Source organism: Solanum dulcamara, chromosome 4 (assembly GCF_947179165.1).
Source record: "Solanum dulcamara chromosome 4, daSolDulc1.2, whole genome shotgun sequence".
NCBI lineage: Eukaryota > Viridiplantae > Streptophyta > Magnoliopsida > Solanales > Solanaceae > Solanum > Solanum dulcamara.
In genome coordinates, this window is record NC_077240.1 from 12,786,851 (window position 1) to 12,807,793 (window position 20,943).

A 20,943-nucleotide genomic window follows, 5' to 3' on the forward strand; every position below is an offset into this window, starting at 1 on the left:
GCGGAATCGGAAGAGAAATTGGAGCAGAAAGGTCTTCAAGAAGTCGAACTAACCAAGTAAGTTCAGTAGTAACACGGCGCATGGACCTGTATTCTGCTTCTGCGGAGGACAAGGAGATCGAGATTTGTTTCTTCGATTTCCAAGAGATTGGGGCTCCTCCGAGGGTAATAAAAAAACCACTGACCGATTTTCGTAAATCTTTACAAGATGCCCAGTCCACATCGCAAAAAGCCAGTAGAGAAAATGAGGGGTCGGAAGAAAGTAGGATGCCCTGAGCTGGATCTGTATTCAAGTAGCGTAAAACGCGTAAGGCAGCCGAGAAATGAGACAAACAGGGTCGTTGCATGTATTAACTCAGAGCAAGAACAGCAAAACATAGATCTGGGCGAGTGTTGGTCAAAAAATTCAACTTGCCAACCAAGTGACGATAAAGAGTGGGATTATCCAAGCGAGGGCTGTCGTCTGCTCAAAACTTGAAGGAGGGATCCAGCGGAGAATGAACTGCAGGCAGATGAGAGACATCGAACTCATGAAGAAGGTCCATGGTAAACTGCCGTTGATTTACAATAAATCCTTGATCTTCTCTCAAAATTTCCATCCCAAGAAAATGGTGAATTTCTCCTAGGTTTTTAACTCTGAATTCTGTGTTGAGAAAGCATTTGATATTTTCGAGTTCATACAGATCATTTCCAGTGAGAAGAATATCGTCGACATATACTGCTAGGATAGAAGTAAGTGTCCCGTTGTGCTTGAAAAAGTGGGAGTAATCGTTTAAAGAGGAGGAATAGCCTTTGAAAGTTAAGGCTCCTACAAGTCGAGCATACCACTGCCGGGAAGCCTGCTTTAAACCATATAAGGATTTCTTCAGGAGACAGACATGGTTAGGGCTAGGAGGTGTCAGTCCTGCTGGGAACTTCATAAAAACCTCTTCTTGGAGGTCACCATGCAAGAATGCATTGTTGACATCCAATTGTGAAACAGACCACTTCTTTTTAGCTGCAATGGTCAGTAGGCACCGGATAGTGGTCATCTTCACAACAGGTGAAAAAGTTTCTCCATAATCTATACCTTCTCTTTGTATATCCCCCCTCACGACTAGTCTGGCCTTTAGTCGTTCAATCCTCCCATTGGAGAGATGCTTTATCTTGTATACCCATTTGCAAGGTAAAGCTCTCTTTCCTTTAGGCAGCAGGACAACATCCCAGGTGTGATTGGTTGCCAAGGCCTAAAGTTCGGAGTTCATAGCCTCTCTCTATGCTGGATGTTGGGAGGCCTAGTTGTAGCAGTTAGGCTCAGTGATATTAGAGAGAGAGTGAATTAGTTTCTGATTGTGGAGGGATAGGGAGGAGAAAGCATATCCTTTTGGCTTATGAGAGTGATCAAGACAAGTTGTCCATGAATCAGTGAATATTACACTATTGCAAATGTAATCTTTTAGGTACCTAGGTTCATGAGACATCCTGCTAGATCTTCTTGGTAGGTCTGTGACAGGAGCAGGGTCAGAAGTATCTGGTGATGTAGGTGGAGATATTTGCTGAGGAAGTGTGGATTCGGATTGGGGTCTGTAGGTAGAAGTATTAGGTGGTGGTACTGAGGGTGTAGCTGGGTAAAAGGGATCATGATCTGAGAAAGAAGGGTAGTTCAAAAAAATAGGTGTGTGGGAGCTATCAGATGAATTGAAAGGAAAATGTGACTCATGAAATCTGACATCTCTGGATACAAACACTTTCCTTGTATCAAGAGATAACAATTTATACCCCTTCTGCTGTAAAGGGTATCCTAGTAAAACACAAGCAGTAGCCCTTTCATCAAACTTGTTTCTCCCTTGTCCCAGAGTAGAGGCATAACACAAAAATCCAAAATTCCTCAAGTGAGCATAGGTAGGTTCTTGTCTAAGAAGTACTGCATAGGGTGTTTGTCCCTTTAGAACACTAGATGGTAGTCTATTAATGATATGAGTAGCAGTTAAAACAGACTCTCCCCAGTAAGTCATAGGCAATTTTGACTGAAACATCAATCCTCTTGCAATTTCTAAGAGGTGTCTATGTTTTCTCTCAACAGTTCCATTTTGTTGAGGTGTAGCAACACAGGACAACTGATGTAAAATTCCTTGAGAAGCAAGAAATGCTGATTCCTGTGTCCCTTTCCCCAATTCTAAAGCATTGTCAGATCTGATTGTCTTAACTCTGACATTGAATTGTCTTTCTACCATGGATAGGAAGCTTTTCAGTACAGGGAAGGCATTGCTTTTGGTGCTTAGTAAGAATGTCCATGTCCCTCTACTGTAGTCATCTACTATGGTGAGGAAGAACTTGAAACCATTGTAAGTACTACACTTGTAGGGTCCCCAAGTGTCTATATGAATGAGATCAAAGATATGTGTGGATTTTATGTTGCTAGTAGGAAAGGGTTGTCTAGTTTGCCTAGCTCTAGGGCATATGTCACAAACAAAATCAGAGGTGGATTCACATGGAAGAAAACTTAAATGTTTCATTACTAAAAATGGAAGATGTCCCAACCTTACATGCCAAAGTTTCACACTAGGAGTAGCATTAACATGTACTGAATTAAAAACTGAAAATGATTGTAGGATGGGATCTGAAGATACATCATTTGAATTGAAACTATTTCTAGACTTGTCAGTGTTGGAATCCAATAAATAGAGTCCTTCTCTAACTTCACCAAAAGCTTGAGGACTCCTCACTGAAAGGCCCAGCAAGAAACATCCAGTAGCAGTGAATAGGACATCACACTGAAACTGAACACAGAACTTGTGAATTGAAAGTAGATTATACTTAAAATCTGGTACAAGCAGTACATCAGTTATGACCTGCCCTGGCAAGATGGAGATGCTCCCTATATGGGTCACACTTACCTTGAAAGAATTAGGTAAATTAATGTTCAAAGGCATAGGCAGAGGTTTTAGAAATAAGAAGGAATTGGGATCAAAACACATGTGTTCTGAGGCTCCTGAATCAATTATCCAAGTATTCTGCTTAAGGTTAGTGGGTACAGAATTTGAGTATTTAAAAATGGTACCAGCCACTGCATTTGCATTGATTCTTGTTTCTGCCAATTTGCTCTGCTTGTACATTTGCATCATCTCTGCAATCTGCTGTTTGCTAAACTATTCCTCAAAATTTCTATCACTGATTCCAGGATCTGTCCTCCCAGTGCCTTCATCTGCTTGCTGATTCAAGGTTGCATTTGCTTTAATCTGATGCTGATAGTTTCTGGAGTTGGTGAACTCAAAATCTGCAGGAAATCCATGCAGCCTGTAGCAATCATCATGTATATGCCCTGTTTTCCCACAATAGGTGCATGACAGGTTTGGGTCATATTTCTTCTTACCCTTAAACCTGTTCTGTGACTTATCATGTCTCTGGTTCTGAGCTGGATTGGTATACCTCTGGTTCTGGTATGTGTTTGTTCCTTTCATTGCTTGGTGTTTGAATCTCTGTGTATTTCTTCCCTGTCCATTGGCCATGAATGCTGCAAACTCAGCAATTAGTTTGTTGTCCTGTTATTTTGCTTGACTTGCTGCCAGAAATGATCCAGAATCAGAGATGTAGTTTGTGTTTGCATACACTTCCCTTTGATTCTCATCCTGCAAAAGTAATGAATATGCAACATCCATTCCAGGTAAGGGATTCATCATAAGTATATTTCCCCTTGCCTGAGCATATACATCATTTAGTCCCATTAGGAATTGAATTAACCTTTGATCTTCTAGTGATTTTGTTAACTTTGCTTTTCTATCACAAGTGCATATACATGAGCAGCAAGCAATTATATTTATCCCATCCAATTCATTCCATAATCTCTTAAGTTTGGTGAAGTAACCTGCAATGTCACTATTCCCTTGTATTAGACTCGTTAATTCCTTTTGCAGGTGGTAGATTTTGGCACCATTTGATTTGCCAAACCTCTGCTCCAGACTGTCCCAAAGTTCCTTAGCAGTTTTGAAACTCATCACACTATCTGTAATATCCTTAGAGAGTGCATTTGATATCCAACATATGATCATGTCATTAACAGAACTCCATTGTTCAAAATCTGCAGATTCCAGTTCTGGAGCCTTGCAGGTTCCATTGATGAAACCAAGTTTCTTCTTGGCTGATAGGGATAAAAGGATGGATCTCCTCCAACCTGGATAACCTCTTCCATCGAAAACATTGTTGACTAGAGTCATACCAGGTGAGTCTGAATTGTTTAGATGGTAAGGATGGTTGCTTTCATACATGGTTCCTTTCTCACCACTTTCTGACTTAACTTGAGTTGTTTCAGGCATTTTGTTTTAATAGGGATTCTGAAGATGATGATGATGCAGATTTTGAAGATGATGATGATGTTGATGGGTTTTATACGGATCTGAATTGAGCTTAGAGATGCTCTGATACCATGTAAAAATTGAAGAGGGGAAGATGCTGAGATACAATTTTTGTGTGTATTCATCTTTGGTATGTACATTAGTTTATATAGAATTATACAATAGCTAAAATGGAGACAAGAAGACATGGGCTATTTTTAATTTTGTGCAAAACTTTATTCTACTTGCCCATAATTATATGGGCATAACTATATTTAAATTTAAGTGTATTTGTGGCAGATTATATATATATATATATATATTTATGTGGAGAGGGAGACTCCACGTGTATGCCCCAAAATGTGAGGGCTGAAGAGTTTTAAACTCTTCAGCTTCTTCTTCTTTCCTCATTGTTCTTTTCTGAGTTCTTCAGCTTCTTCATCTCCTTCTTCTTCTCTTCTTTTTCTTTGTTCCTGTAATCTTCTCCAACAGAGGGGAGAGAAGAAACCCCCAACTTGGATAAAACTCCATGGTGAGAAGCTCCAAAAAGGGGCATAGTGAAAATATCAGCGAACTGGTGTTTTGAGGGAACAAACTGAAGAGAGATCAACCCAGATGCGTATTGCTAACGAACAAAGTGACAATCAAGTTCCACATGCTTTGTCCTCTCATGGAAGACAGGGTTGTGGACGATATGAATCGCGGCTTGACTGTTGGATGAATAGGCACCGGTAATGAAGGTGGAACAGAAAGATCCTCTAGTAAACGAATGAGCCAAGTTATCTCGACGGTGACTTTTCTCATGGACCTATATTCTGCCTCTACTGAAGAAAGTGAAATCGAAGCTTGCTTCTTCGATTTCCACGAGATGGGGGAACCACCAGGGGTAATGAAGAATCCACTAATCGATCGGCGAGAATCCTTACAAGACACCCAGTCGGCATCACAAAAAGCTTGAAGAGATAGGGAAGGATCAGACGATAAGAAAATCCAAGGGAAGGATCAGACGATAACAAAATCCCTTGCCCTGGATCCAAAGCCAGATATTTCAATACACGAAGGGCAGCAGAGCAATGAGAGTGACTGAGTTTCAGCACGGGGAAAGCAAGATCTGGACGAGTGTGTGTCAGGTAATTCAATTTCCCTACTAAATGCCTGTAAGTGGTAGGATTAGAAAGAGGTACATCAGCATCTGCTTGTAGGTTGATAGAGGGATCTAAAGGAGAAGTAACAAAAGAAACATGGGAAGTATCAAATTCTTGGATGAGGTCAAGAGCAAATTTGCGTTGGCTGATGATAAATCCTTGTTTCTCCCTAATAATTTCCAGACCAAGAAAATAATTGATGTCCCCTAAATCCTTTACCCTGAATTCAGTATTGAGAAAAGACTTGATTGCAGCAATTTCATGAAGATCATCTCTAGTCAATAGTATATCATCCACGTAAACTGCAATAATGGAGATAAGATCTTCGGATCGTTTAAAAAATAAAGAGTAGTCATTTAAAGATGAAAGTGTACCCCTTGTAGCTTAAAGCACCAGCAAGCCTTGAGTACCATTACGAGAAGTTTGTTTTAAACCGTAAAGAGACTTCTTAAGAAAGCAAACATGATTGGGTGAGGGAGGAAGAAGCCCAGGTGGGAACTTTATGAAAACTTCCTCCTTCAATGAACCATGTAAAAAAGCATTGTTGAATCACATATTACTAAGTTAAAGATACAGTAGACCGGGACAAAAAGAAGACTCGCAAGTCCCATCAAGTCACATCTGCAGTAGTATCACACGTAATAAACCAGATCTTACATCTATAGATGTCAGTTTCCACCGTAATCCTATCTAAAAAATGGAAAATCCACCACTAGGACCAGAAAACCCATTGAATTGACCAATTGTACAACAAAATGGCCAGGTTTACAATTTCTTCTAAAAGGTCGCTAAGAAACCACAATTAGTAAAATATGTAGACCCTAATCTGGGTTTTATTTGTTTTCTGATTGACATTCCCCTTTCCAGCCAAATCGATCAATCTATCTTATCTATTCTGTCTCCAAAGTGGTGAGGACGCAGCAATAGGCTTCATCAGTGCTCGACAATGCTATAGTAAGGGTTTTCACATTTAGACACAAGAGAGACTCACTCCTTGTTAGGTATATGGTGTAAAAGAGAGATTTCATTACTACATAACAAAATGACTACAAGGAACATTGTATAACTAGGACACTATATTAGTACATAAGTTTGTTATATAAGACGATGAAAGATCATAAGTTGTGGGTGAGTGATCTTCTCGTTACCCAATTTGAATTAGCATTTGTTAGTTGATTTACATACCTAAATTTGATCCATATTCTATGAAAGATGCTACATTGGAGAATGTGCAGGTATTAAATTAACCTAGTGGGGATTGTTTTACTAATACAACAAATTTATGTTACATGATCTTTGAAAAATATTTATTTCAGAAATACTCAGAATAAAAGATTTTACAATATTATTATGAAGTCAAAATAGAATTATTTTTCTCAACATAATTATGAACAAATCACCCATAACCCTAAAGGGTCATTTGGTTTGAATACAACAACAACTCAGTGAAATCCCACAACGTGGGGTCTGGGGAGGGTAGAGTGTACGCAGACCTTACTCCTACCAAGGTAGGACGGCTGTTTCCGAGAGACCCTCGGCTCAAAAAAGGCATAAAAGGGGGTCAGATAAGGTTAAAAAATTTAAAGCGCTATAGGAAAATAAATAACGAAGGCATCACAGATAAAATAGAGTAATCAAAAGTACTGAAAGCAATAAATAGTAACAGAAATAGCAGAAATGAGAGTACAAAGAATTGTAATGTGCTAGTGCGCCTATGAATAGGGAAGAATAACGAGACTATGTACTAGCCTTCTACCCTAATGTGGGTCCTCCACAGCCTCCTATCTAAGGTCATGTCCTCGGTAAGCTGTAACTGAGCCATGTCCTGTCTAATCACCTCTCCCCAATACTTCTTCGGCCTACCCCTACCTCTTCTATAACCATCCATGGCCAACCTCTCACACCTCCTCACTGGGTCATCTGTGTCTCTCCTCTTCACATGCCCAAACCATCTCAGTCGCATTTCCCACATCTTGTCTTCCACCGAGGCCACTCCTACCTTGTCCCGAATAGCCTCATTTCTAATCCTGTCGCTCCTGGTGTGACCACACATCTATCTCAACATTCTCATCTCGACAACTTTCATCTTTTGAATGTGAGAGATCTTAACTGGTCAACACTCTGCCCCATACAACATAGTCGGTCTAACCACCACTTTGTAGAACTTGCCTTAAGTTGTGGTGGCACCTTCTTGTCGCATAACACTCCGGAAGCGGGCCTCCATTTCATCCACGCTGCCCTAATACGATGTTTGACATCATCGTCAATCTCCCCGCTCCCTTGCATGATAGACCCAAGATACTTAAAACTACTTCTCTTTTGAATGGCTTGGGCACCAAGCTTAACTTCCACGCCAACCTCCTGGGGTGTCTCACTAAACTTGCACTCTAAGTACTCTGTCTTGGTCATACTCAGCTTAAACCCTTTAGACTCCAAGGTATGTCTCCAATCCTCCACCTTAGCATTAACTCCACTACGAGTCTCATCAATTAGGACTATGTCATCCGCGAAAAGCATACACCATGGCACCTCACCTTGAATTTGTCGCGTCAATGCATCCATTACCAAGGCAAATAAAAATGGACTTAGAGCTGATCCTTGATGCAACCCCATCCCAACTGGGAAATGCTCTGAGTCCCCTCCTACTGTCCTTACCTTGGTTTTGGCTCCCTCATACATGTCCTTGATCACCCTAATGTATGCCACAGGTACATCTTTAGCCTCCAAACATTTCCATAGTATCTCTCTTGGAACTTTATCGTAGGCCTTTTCTAAGTCGATGAATACCATATGCAAGTCCCTCTTCCTCTCTCTATATTGCTCCACCAGTCTCCTCATAAGATGGATGGCTTCTGTAGTTGAGCGTCCCGGCATAAATCCGAACTGGTTCTCTGAAATAGACACGCCTCTCCTCACCCTCATCTCCACCACTCTTTCCCACACTTTCATAGTGTGGCTTAGTAACTTGATACCTCTATAGTTGTTGCAACTCTGGATATCCCCTTTGTTTTTGTATAGAGGGATCATTACGCTCGACCTCCATTCTTCGGGCATCGTTGCCGTTTTAAAGATGACATTAAATAACCTAGTCAGCCACTCCAAACCTACCAAGCTGGCGCTCTTCCAAAATTCCCCAGGAATCTCGTCAGGTCCGGTTGCTCTTCCCCAGCGCATCCTACGAACAGCACCCTTAACCTCTTCGACCTTAATACTCCTGCAATATCCAAAATTGCGACGCCTCTCTGTATGTTCCAAATCTCCCAACACAAAGTCTCTGTCCCCTACGTCATTCAAGAGTTTATGGAAGTATGACTGCCACCTCTGTTTAATGAGAGTCTCTTCTACCAATACTTTTCCATGCTCGTCCTTAATGCACTTCACTTGATCCACATCGCGTTCCCTTCTCTCCCGCGCCCTGGCTAGCTTGAACAATTTCCTATCCCCACCTTTTTCTTCTAGTTCAGCATAAAGGAGTTCAAAAGCTATCGTTTTTGCCGTCGAAACAGCCGACTTCGCCTCCTTCTTCGCTATCTTATAAAGTTCCTTATTCGTCCACTTCTCCACCTCATCCGTGCTTTCTATCAACTTCGCGTACGCCATTTTCTTTGCTTCCACCTTCCCTTGCACTTCTACATTCCACCACCAGTCCCCTTGATGTCGACAACGACTACCTGTTGAGACTCCCAATACTTCCCTTGCTACAACCCTAATACAACTAGTCGTCCTATCCCACATACTGTTCGCATCCCCACTACTATTCCAGGCCCCCATGTCCTTCAATTTCTCTCCCATCTCCAGGGCACTAGCCGTGGTCAAACTCCCCCATCTGATCCTAGGTCGATCATTCCCGACCCTCTTCTTCCTCGTCATCTTGATCCCTAAATCCATTACCAAGAGCTTATGTCGGGTTGTAAGGTTGTCTATCGGAATGACCTTGCAGTCTTTGCACAGACCTTTATCATCCTTCCTAAGGAGTAAAAAGTCTATCTGAGTCTTAGCCACTGAACTACTGAAGGTTACCAAGTGGTCTTCTTTTTTTGGGAAATTCGAATTAACTATCACCAACCCAAAAGCTCTTGTGAACTCCAAAAGTGAAACTCCTCCTCCATTTCTGTCCCCGAAGCCAAAGCCTCCATGCACATCGTCATACCCTCCCGAAATAGACCCAATGTGCCCATTGAAGTCCCCTCCCACGAAAAGCTTCTCAATAGGCGGTATGCTTCCCACTAACTCATCCAAATCCTCCCAAAAGCGCCTCTTCTCCTCCTCTGCTAAGCCCGCTTGTGGCGCATAAGCACTAATAATGTTCAGAGTGGTCCCTTCAACGACCACCTTAATCGACATCATCCTATCAGTGATTCTCCTAACCTCCACCACCTGATCCCTTAGATCACTGTCTACTAAAATGCCTACCCCATTCCTATACTTTGATCTACCAGAGAACCAAAGCTTATACCCGTCTACCTCCTTAGCTTTAGTACCTACCCATTTGGTCTCTTGGACACAAGCTATATTAATCTTCCTTTTCTTAAGAATCTTAACTAGCTCTATTGACTTTCCCGTTAACGTGCCAATGTTCCAAGAACCTACTCTTAGTCTAGACTCTCCTTTAACCCATTTACCCCTCCTTACCCTCGTCCCCGACCCTAAATGAGAACATGACCCTAATCTACCATCACTATCCAAAGCCACAAAAACGCGTATGAACTACTAAAGTATTCAATGGTCTAAAGTCAGCAAAATATAACGACAAGTGTATGAACAAAGAATATTTGGAAACCGGAGGTCCCAACTCCAGTTGAAAAGAACCTGGTTCACGTCGGAAATATTGTTCACGTGCTAAAAATACTGTTCACCTCGAAACACTGTTCACGTGCCAGAAACACTGTTCACGCGCCGGAAACACTGTTCATGCGCCGAAAACACTGTTCACTCGCCGAATACTGTTCACTCGCCGGAAATACCGAAATACCTGTGCAAAAACTGCTCGAAAATCTACTGATAGAGGATTTTCGATCGCAGTCAAAGAGGAAAAAAGAAAAGAAAAAAAACACAAAGAAGAAGGAAAGAAGAGATGAAGAGAAAGAACAGAAGGGGGAGAGATCTGGCCGGAAATAGTCTTCGCCGGTGGCCGCTTGGGAAGGTGTTGGCCTGGGTGTAGGTGGGATGGAGGTGGGGGGGTCAGGGGGGTCGGGGGTGGGGGTGGGGGAGTCACTTACCGTTGTGGAAGATGAGAGGAGAGAATTTTACCGTTGTGTATATTCAGCTGACCAAATATACACAATAAAGAAAACCTGCAGATATTTGACTTTATTTTTTGACAGACCTTGAATACAAGATATGGTGAAATTAGTTATGATGAGATAAATTATGTTGGGATTAGTTATGATGAGATAAGTTATGCTGAGATTATTTCTTATTGAGTGTTTAGTTTGTTGTATTCAAAATAATATGCAGTGCATAAATTTTAAAAATAGGTTGTTTATTTACAAAAATACACTTCACTTTATCTAGTTTTTTATATTTTCTTGGCAAACTTTATTTATTCAATATTCATTCTTACAATAAAGATTTCATCTTCTTTAACTTAAATATTTTTATGCATAATGTCCGTATGCAGGGGTGTTCAAACGAGACCGAAAAACCGATCAAAACCGATAAACCAAGTCAAACCGATTTAATAAACTGAAAACCGGCTCGGTTTGGTTTGGTTTGGTTTTAGATTTTTAAAAATCGATAACATTTGATTTGGTTTGGTGTTACCCATAAAGAAAACCGAACCGATAAATATGTACATATTTAAAATATTATATATGTTTATTAAACTTTATCTATTTTTTAACTTCTTCATAATTTAGGACCATTCCAAGAAAAAAGTCTAGCCCATGTTCTCCAAGCCCATTTACGTTTAAAGTAAAATAAAAAATCCTTACTAAATAGTTAGCATAAATAATTGTTTTTCCTCATTAGATTTTCAGTTCCCTCTTATTTCCTCCCAAACCCTGTAGACCTCTATTCTGCTTTCAGTCTCTCATGATAACAATTGAGTGCAAGAAGCTTTAATCCTGGTAAGTTTGTAACTTTTTCTTCCTTTTACTTTTTTGGTTACTTTTTGTATGTTCCCTACTCTTTGTTTGTATAATTATTTTTGTGTCTTTGAAGTTTTACTTGAATGAATAGCTTCTCTAGTCTTTCATCTTGTATGTTTTTTTTATTTTATTTCTCTGTTATTTTAAATTTTCTCCACTAATTTAGGTTTTTTCTATTGATTTAGTTTTTATCTAATGATTTTGGATTTCTTTATTTATTTAGATTTTCGGATACTTTTTTTCAGATAGAAACTACAACTACTCAAAAAGAGGTGGAGCTAATGGAGGTAACCAACAAAGTATCTCCAACTACTTTGCTGAAACCTGAATTTGACGGTGATAAAACTCATGATATTACTCTCAATCATGCTAAAAAATGGAAACAAACAACTCTTTGCGACCCTGATCGTAGCCTTGTGAGTAGTGACAGAAGAACATCCGGCGTTTGAAAATATTATACTGAATATCTTGATAAATGGGGTAAGAAAAAAGTGAAATGTAACTATTGTACTAGTAACTTTGCTTCTGAAAGTACGAATGAGACCTCAACGCTATGGAGACATTTAAATGAGGTTTGTCCTAATTCCCCTCTTAGAATTATTGACAGAAATTAATCAAGAATCAAGGTAGTTAAAAAAAGGGAACAAGCATATAGTACATGTACTGGTCAATGAGATTAGGAGAGTCATTGTTGAGTTTGTCATTATTGACGAACAATCTTTTAAAGTTGTTGAAGGGGAAGGTTTTAGGAGATTAATGGCTTTTTTAGGGCCAATTCCATCAATTTTGGTTGAAGGTAATTCTTACTTTAGGAGATTAATGGCAGTTGCTTTGCCTAATTTTCAATTACCTTCTCACTTGATTGTTGCTAGACAATGTTTGAAAATATATCAAGAAGAAAAAGAAAAGCTTATTCATAATCAACGTGTATGTGTTACTAGTGATACGTGGACATCACTTCAAAATCTAACTTATATGGTTGTCACTGCCCATTGGATCGATGATGAGTGGAATTTGAAAAAGAAAATTCTCAACTTTTTCCAAACATCATATTATAAGGGTGAAACAATTGCTAAAGGGATTGAGGCGTGCTTATTTGATTGAGAAATTGATAACATATTCACGGTGACCTTAGATAATGTAACTGCTAATGATTCTGCAATTAAACACTTGAAGAGAAGAATTGAGGATTGGAAATGAGGTATCTTAGGAAATGAGTTCTTACATGTTAGATGTAATGCTCATATTCTAAATATGATCGTGAAAGAAGGACTCGGTGAACAAAATGAGTCTATTTCTCGGGTAAGAAATGCTATCAAATATGTTAAGTCCTCAGCTGGAAGGTTTGATTCTTTTAAGTCATTTGTCGAGAAGGTTAAGATTGACACTCATGGTCTTTTGACTTTAGATATTGAGATTAAGTGGAACTCCACATATATGATGCTAGATACAGCTTTAAAATTTGAAAGGGCATTTTCAAGAATGTATGATGATGATCACAAGTACCTCAAGTATTGTTTAGAAACAAATAATGTGGGAGGGCATCCATCGATAGATGATTGGAAGAATGTTAAAGTTTTCATTAAGTTCCTTGAGATTTTCTACCAGGTAACTTTGAAATTCTCAGGAACTTCATATGTTACTTCCAATTCTTTCTTCTATTAGATCTTTAATCTTCAAAAGATAATTTGCAAATATGTTCGTAGTGAAGATTCTATTTTGAGTGGCATGGCTAAAAAGATGGAGCTTAAATTTAACAAATACTGGGGTACTTTAAAAAGTATGAATAAGTTACTATTCATTGCTATTATTTTGGATCCTCGATACAAGTTAAAATGTGTGGAATATTTGTTTAAAAACTCTTATGGTTGTTTGGTGGGAGACGAAAAATCAAAACAGGTGATGGATACTTTGAGTCGCTTGTATTATTACTACATGAGTTCTTTTTGTGGGACTCATACCGATAAAATTGATGGTCAAACAAGCTTGAATGATGAAATTGATACCATGCATAGTGACGAGATGTGACAATCACAATGGGAGAAATATTTGGCAGATGAAGACAATACTGAAAATAAATCAGAACTTGAGAAGTACTTGGTAGATGATTTGGAAAAGACCAAAGAGTTAGATATTTTGGCTTGGTGGAAAGTTTCTTCGGCTAGATATCCAATTATTTCTAGGATGGCAAAAGATGTTCTTTCTATTCCTATTTCTACTCTTATTTGCACTCAACAATGGTTAAGATCAACTTCCAAAGAATGCAAGCTTGAAGATCTTTTAGAAGAAATTCAGAAACTTCAGATAGTTGAAAAAGGTAAATTTACACATTTAACTCTTTATGAATATGTCTTTTATGTTTTAAAAACTTTTAATGCCTACTTTGTTAAACTTTCTTCTTTCTTTTTTCAGAATATGCTGGCACAACCTTGAGCATTGATTAGTTTGGATATTGCAATTGAAATTCATAGTGCAACTGTTTTGCTTTTTGGTAGTTAATTTTCAGGTTTTTGCTGCTACTTCACCTGAAGTACTTTTGGATTATGCTATTGACTTATTTTTTGTATTTAATCACACTTTTATGCTAGCAATTAAGTGATCTTTCTCTGGTGACAGTTGGGTATATGGTTCTTTTGTGTTGAATATTGATCATTCGGAGGACTGTTTAAAGACTTGTTATTTTTCTCAACTTGATTAATGAAAAAGTAATGTATATAATTAACCTTTTATAGGCTAGCCTTTTGTGACACCCCGGAATTTTTTTTGCAAAGACTCGAACATTTCTTCACATGTGGGTAGACTCGGACCGGAGGACTTGTAATTCTACACACATGAGTTAGGATTAATTCCTAAGTATTTTAAGTGTGTTAGATGTGTTTAGGGGTCATAAGGGATCTCTAACACCAAGTCGAGTCCAAAGAACTCCAATCGACTAAGTTTTCGGATGAGTTAGTATAAGGGTCAACTTCAAACGACCATATATCCTAGGATATAAATAACTGGGTGGACCACGACCTACAAAATTAAAGGTCTTTGAGTCTTCTTTCCAACGCCACCAAGATTGCAATTTTTGGAGTTCGGAGTAAAATGTTATGGCCATTTTACTACGGACTAGTACTGCAGGAATATTCTGGCCTGGGCGAAATTTAGGCTTGGCGCTCCAGTGGCGCCCCACGCCACTATAGCGCCATAAAATAGCCTCAGTAGTTTGGGTCTTGGCGCGATGCACCACTATTAAATGTGCAGGGTTTTAAGCCTATTTTGGCTTGGCGCTGCAGTGGCGCGACGCGCCACTATAGCGCCAGCAAGACTTTTGCCCAAATTTCCAGATTTTTGGAAGAGGGGCAACTTGGACTTTTTCCAAATTATATATACATCATCCTTGAGCATTTTGGACCATTATTTTTAGCTTTTCTCTCTCTCTAAAAAGCCCTAGAAAATTTCCCTCTCTTCTTCTTCTTCTTCCCCAAATCCATCTCCAACAAAGGGTGCCTTCAAGAGCTTCAAGAATTCAAGCCTTCCATTGAAGACCTAACATCAAGTTCCTTCAAAGTCTTCAAACAAGGTATGTAAGGCTAACCTAAAATATGGATTGAGTTCTTCCATATGCTCATAGATGTGTTGGTTAGGAGTTGTGAAAGAGTTACACCTTCTAGAAAGGTTTTCTTGAAAGTTTTCCCTAAACTATGGAATATTTTTAAATACTATTGGTTGGTTGATGATTTTAATGACTTGAGTTACTAAATAGTTATTTTTCATATTATTAACTACAAATGTATCTTTGTATATAGATTTATAGGTATTGACGATATAAATGAGTTGAGTTTTATTGAGAGTATGGGTTCATGTTTCATTCACATGAACCCAAGATGAGATTTCTTGTCATAAATGTCTTGAGGTTGAGATGGATAGTTGTGTGTATATATGTATTGATTGGAATGAAAAGAATGAATTGGTTAGTTAAGAATGTCCCTTTGCTTCTATAAAATGAATATAGGACCAAATAAGGATTTTGGAGTAGATGTTTGATGATTGATGTGATGATGATACTTGACAATGATGTGATGATAATGTTTGATGATGACGTAAATGATAATATATGATGACGTTTTGATGATGACGTTTTGATGACGATGTGAGTGATGACGTGAATGGCGCTTATTTAAAATGTGTAGAATGATTGATGAAGATGTATATTGATGAAGATGTTATGTGATGGAGCGGATTGGAGTCTAATGTGATTATGTGATATGTGATTTGCATAATCTGAGTTGATTGGAGTCTTATGAGCATTTTGGAAATAAATGATTTTGAAACCATTTTTGCATAAACTATTTATACACTATTTTGAGTTTAAAGAGTAATTGTTTTCGTCTATGATTTGAAAAGAGTTTAAGCATGAGTTGAGTTGAGGAGTCTTTTAATTATTTTGAACACGAGTATTTTGATTATAAATGAATTGAGCATTTTACTTGTTAATATGTCTTATTGATTTCTTTAACCATGTGATTATGTTCATATGAGCTTTGTCCCCTATTTATTTGATTCTATATGAGTTGATGAAGATGAGTTGTTAAATATGTTTTATTGATCTTCTTAATTATATAGGTTTGATAAAGGATGTTATTTTCTTAAAAATGTTGTCTATTATTAAGTATCGATTTAAAGTCTCGAAGTTGTGATGAGTCTCAAAGATTTCTCAAATGGATGGAGGAATGATTTGTTATGTCCATATGTTGCTATAAATATGCATTTAAATTTCTTTTGAAAGATATGATTGAGATTGCTCGGATAGTATGATTGGAAGAGATTTGATCATGATAGAGTTGATGAGTTGACAAGGTTGTAATGAGACTTGTCGATGTGATTTGATTGAGTTGATTAGATGGAGTTTTATGAGCATTGAGTCTTGGAAGGAGTATCGAGCACCGAATTGGGCAAGAGTATAGTCCACACTCGAACCCAATAACTACGTCGCCAAACGTAGGGGGGATTGAACCGTTAAAGTCGGATGTTTCCCCGAGATGTTTGTCCTGACATTTGGGACTTGGTTGGATTGGATCCATGATTGGTTGATTCGTTCATACCCTGGCAAAGTATGAACGGACGCGGCAACAACGTCGGTTTGTTGTACTTTCACTGGCTCATAAGTGATGGTTGTCGGTTAAGAGAAACTCCCAAATAGGTCTTGATAGTACTCTGAGTCAGATTGATTTGAATGGTATGTGATTGGTCCCGTCTAAACCATTTCTTATTAGACCTGGGGACACTTGAGTGAGTTGTTACATATTTATTAAGTTGAGTCCTTTGAGTTGAATTGTAAAACGTTGCATAATTTAATTTGCATAGTTATTGAGTTGAGTCCTTTGAGTTGATTGTTGAGTTGATTTTGAGTTGATTTTATATGATTGGATTAGGTGATGTGTGATGGATCAGATTATATGATATGTGATTGGATAGTGTACGATGGAAAGGTATATGATTGGATTGGATCGGATCGTATATGACCGGATTGAACCGATTATATACAATTGAATTGAATCGGATGGTATATGATTTGATTGAACTGTATTGTGTATGATTGTATTGGATTGTATGATGTGTGATTGGTCTTTGCCTAAAAAAATGTATTCTTACTTTAGACTTATGACGCCTTATTTGAGTCTCTCTTATCTTTCTGATTCGGAGATATTTGAACCAACGTTATTCTTCCTTGAGGTATGTTTCATTCTGCCATATTACATACTCGTACATTCCATGTACTGACGTCCAGTTGGACCTACATCGTTTCATGATGCAGAGACAGGTCTAAGAGATCGTCAATAGAAGCACCATTGAGGATCTATACACACTCAGCGTATTGGTGAGTCATTCCCTACATCCGGAGGTTACCGCTTATATCATTCTTGCATCGAGTTAGCTCTTTTCATTTTGAATTGAGGTAGGCATGAACATGTCATTGGCACCAATTAGATAGTAGTGATAGAGGCTTCATAGACTAGATAGTTAAGGGTCGATTGAGTATTTCTTTCCTTACATTATTCTTGTCAAACTATTTTTAATGACAAATACTATAGTTGATTTGTTGGCCCATGGCCTTTATTCTTTGAGTTAGATTGATGTTTTGAGTTGCCCACCAAATATTCTCTTTATTTTTTTTGTCTTCCGCTGATTGAATGAATGAACGGATGTGTGATCAGGCTATGTGGTTCGCTTGGGAGCCAGAAATGGTTTCTGAGTGCAGGTTACGTCTAGGGTACCCTCCCGGGGCGTGACACCTTCTTAATTTTATTGTTGTGGAGGTTGTACTAGTATGTAGTAGTTGCTATCTTCCTCGTGGTGGAAATTTTGTAATTTCTTTCGAGGCTATTTTTGCATATGTTGCTGTGTTGATCCGTGTTTTCAGTTTTCTTTCAAATAGTTTCATCTTGGAGAAAAGTAAAGTAGCAAGTTTTCTATTGGCCACGGCTAGAATGCTTCAATTACTTCATGCAGTAGTGAAAAAAATGATGCTTCTTGAAGTACCTATTTTATCTGGGTATAAGTTATCTTGGGATTAGTATACCACTCAAGAGGAGGGATAACTTATCCCGATACTATTTATTAATCCCGGGATAAGTTATCCCTGACTTGCCAACCAAACACCAACTTAAGTGCCAATATAATTTAATTGCGAGATTATTTGGTGTTATCCTTCACACCAAACAACCCCTAAGATTGTTAGTTCTCACTCTAGGTCCAGGTATAAGAACATATCTTTAACTTCAATAATCCCTTGGAAAATATGACTAAGGTACTTTCCAACAATTGAAAGAAGAAAAATTCCTTGGAAATTTCGTCCAAAATATATTGAAACAACAAAGAAATTAGATTTTGTTAGATTTTCTTTTCAATTACCTCATCAGCGGCATTAGGATCAGCTCCAGCTTGTAGTAAGAAGTTAATAATTTCTGCATTACCCTTCCGAGCAGCAACGAGCAAAGGAGTTGTTTCACCATACCTAGTTGCATCACCAGCCTTAACATTGACATTAGCCCCTGCCTGGTAGCACAAAAAAAGTTAAGCTTCAAGTGGGCAGACGGCACGCTTAACCAAACAACATTGCAAAGTACAAAACAAAATGGAAAAAATTGAAAAAGACGGTTCTCATAAGTGAAATAGATGTTCGTGTTCCCGCAAACAACTGTGCCAATCTGGTGTAGCATATGTAAAGAATTGCTTCAGAGAGAACGAACATGAATTTTTAATTTTATTTTTATTTTTCCATTTTGGATAAGTAGATAGAAAATATATTTTTTTCAATAAACCATCTTTGAATATGTAAGAAATGTTATTTTGTGTTGTTTCGGGTGAAGTAATTAAATTGAATTAGAAAGGCATCAAGGAGATGCCATGGTTACAACTAAAAATAAAGTTGCCTCAAACATGAAAATAACATGAAGCTAACTATGCAAAAACCTGTAAAGCAGCCAAAAAGATAAACCCCCTTAACCCTACTGTGCTAGAGTTAGGGAGCTAACAGAATCCCAAAAATTATCATACTGTTTACAGGGGAGAGAAGGTGCCAATTATAAAAGCTGACTAAACACCTAGTCTTAATGGTGCTCATGGGAATTGATATTCCATCAAAACATCTGTAGTTTCTCTCATTCCAAATGCTCCAAGAAATTACTGTTGGGATCATCCTCCAGGTATTTTTGTTGGGATCAGCAATTTAAAGTAAATATAGAGAAAGAGTAGAACGATGTAATGAATATCTACAGTCTTAAGGAGAAAATAGAATTTTATTGACCTTTACTAACAGCTCCACGCAACGCAATGAATTGGCTGCTACAGCTGATACCAGAGAGCACAAATTATCATCTTCTGTTTGAGCATCAAACTGCACAAAGTAACTTTTTTAGGCCATACGAACAAATAGAAATTACACTTGCTAATAGAGTATCTTCACCCCCCCCCCCCCCCTTTTTCCGCAAACTCATCCTCAACAGTAGAGAAGAATGCATCAAAATGAACAAAAGTTCAACCCAGAAGGACTTGGGTTTTTCCACATATTATCAACATGTGCCCTCTCTAACGAGTAAGAAATGCAAATCAGGTGCTGTATGCAAAGATCTGAGAAAATCATCTTAAGTTAAATTTGTGAAAGAAAAAATATCTTAAGTTGAATCACCAATCAAAAGCTAATTTATATACTATATCTAAGCTAACTTATTTACTAAAACTTCTTTTTTCGCAACAGAAACACTAACAAACAACTAAATGAAACTGAAAAGAATGAAGAAAATGGTGAAGTCAATACTTATCAAAAACAAAAAAAGACAGAGGGAAGGGGGGAAGAAAAGAAGCCTGTACAGGTTGGGAGTGGAAACTCTGCACTGTTTGGCAAAGGGAAGAAAGTACATAAAACAAGAGGAGAAACAAACAGCTCAACATCTATTAATTGGTCACTTTTTGAATACATCAGTGCAAGAAAAGTATGTAAAGACTTGTTTTGGTTGTGGAACCACTTCATCTAAAAGTCAAGCTTAAGTTGCTAGAGAGGGGATACTTTTATTACTTATCAACACGCCTCCTCACATGTTGCCTGACTCTTTTAGTCTTTTGAAGGGAGGGGAGGGGAGGGGAGGGATGGGGTGAATTTTTTTCCGATAAGGGTGATGTTGATGTTTGAAAACAACGTCTCTCCCAGTTACAAAACAACGATGAACTGAGAAACCCACTAGGAAGCTTTAAGTCATTAGATAGGGAACACTTTGAACCATACAACTGCTTTCCACTTTGTCTAGAGAGAATTGTTAAACAATGACTGGTAATTTTGATTTGAGAAAAGAGGGGTCTAAACAGGTAACAAAGCACTCACATTAGCATGGTGTTCCAGCAAAACCTTAACAGCATCTTCCTGGCCGTGACTTGCAGCGCATATAAGTGGTGTTCCAACATCACTTTGCAAATCAATGTCTACACCCTTTGACAGTAACAATTTAACCAATTTAATATGTCCTGCAGACAAAGACAATGAACAATAAAATGTCATTCTATGTAAAGAAGGATAATAAATTGAAGAATGTATGTAGCTAAACACACAAGAGTATGCAGGACACCAGTATAAATAACAATATAGAAATAAGACATGACATGTTGATTGATTTCTCTCATTGTTTTACTAATAGAGAATTTAAAGCTGACACTAAGATCTCAACTACTGATATCCATTAGAACATGATTAGATCCCCGATTCAGATTATGTGGCAACAAAGGAAAATAAACCTGCAAATATATTTTCACTTGTAGTTTTTTCTTTTACATGTGCTTATGTTCTTGATACCCCATTCACATTCATACCACTTAGAAGAGTAAGGCACTCAGAATGAAGTTGCTATAGACACACTCTAATGAA

The 20,943-nt window shown here is 38.2% G+C and overlaps 1 protein-coding gene and 1 long non-coding RNA gene across 4 annotated transcripts in view; one reads left to right on the forward strand and one right to left on the reverse strand.

Annotated features, from left to right (window-relative positions):
* LOC129886338 (uncharacterized) overlaps nt 1-20,943 on the reverse strand; it is a 29,440-nt gene that overhangs the window by 4,536 nt on the left and 3,961 nt on the right. For all 3 annotated transcript variants that reach the window (XM_055960989.1, XM_055960987.1, XM_055960988.1), the window contains exons 5-7: nt 20,407-20,546; nt 19,336-19,425; nt 18,441-18,584 (exon numbers count right to left, since the gene is read on the reverse strand). In XM_055960989.1, coding sequence (XP_055816964.1) covers nt 18,441-18,584; nt 19,336-19,425; nt 20,407-20,546 — 374 coding nt within the window. The remainder of the gene's footprint in view (nt 1-18,440; nt 18,585-19,335; nt 19,426-20,406; nt 20,547-20,943) is intronic.
* LOC129886339 (uncharacterized) lies at nt 3,164-4,589 on the forward strand. Its single transcript, XR_008766195.1, has 3 exons — nt 3,164-3,328; nt 4,063-4,197; nt 4,288-4,589. It is a non-coding gene; the product is annotated as an uncharacterized LOC129886339 (long non-coding RNA).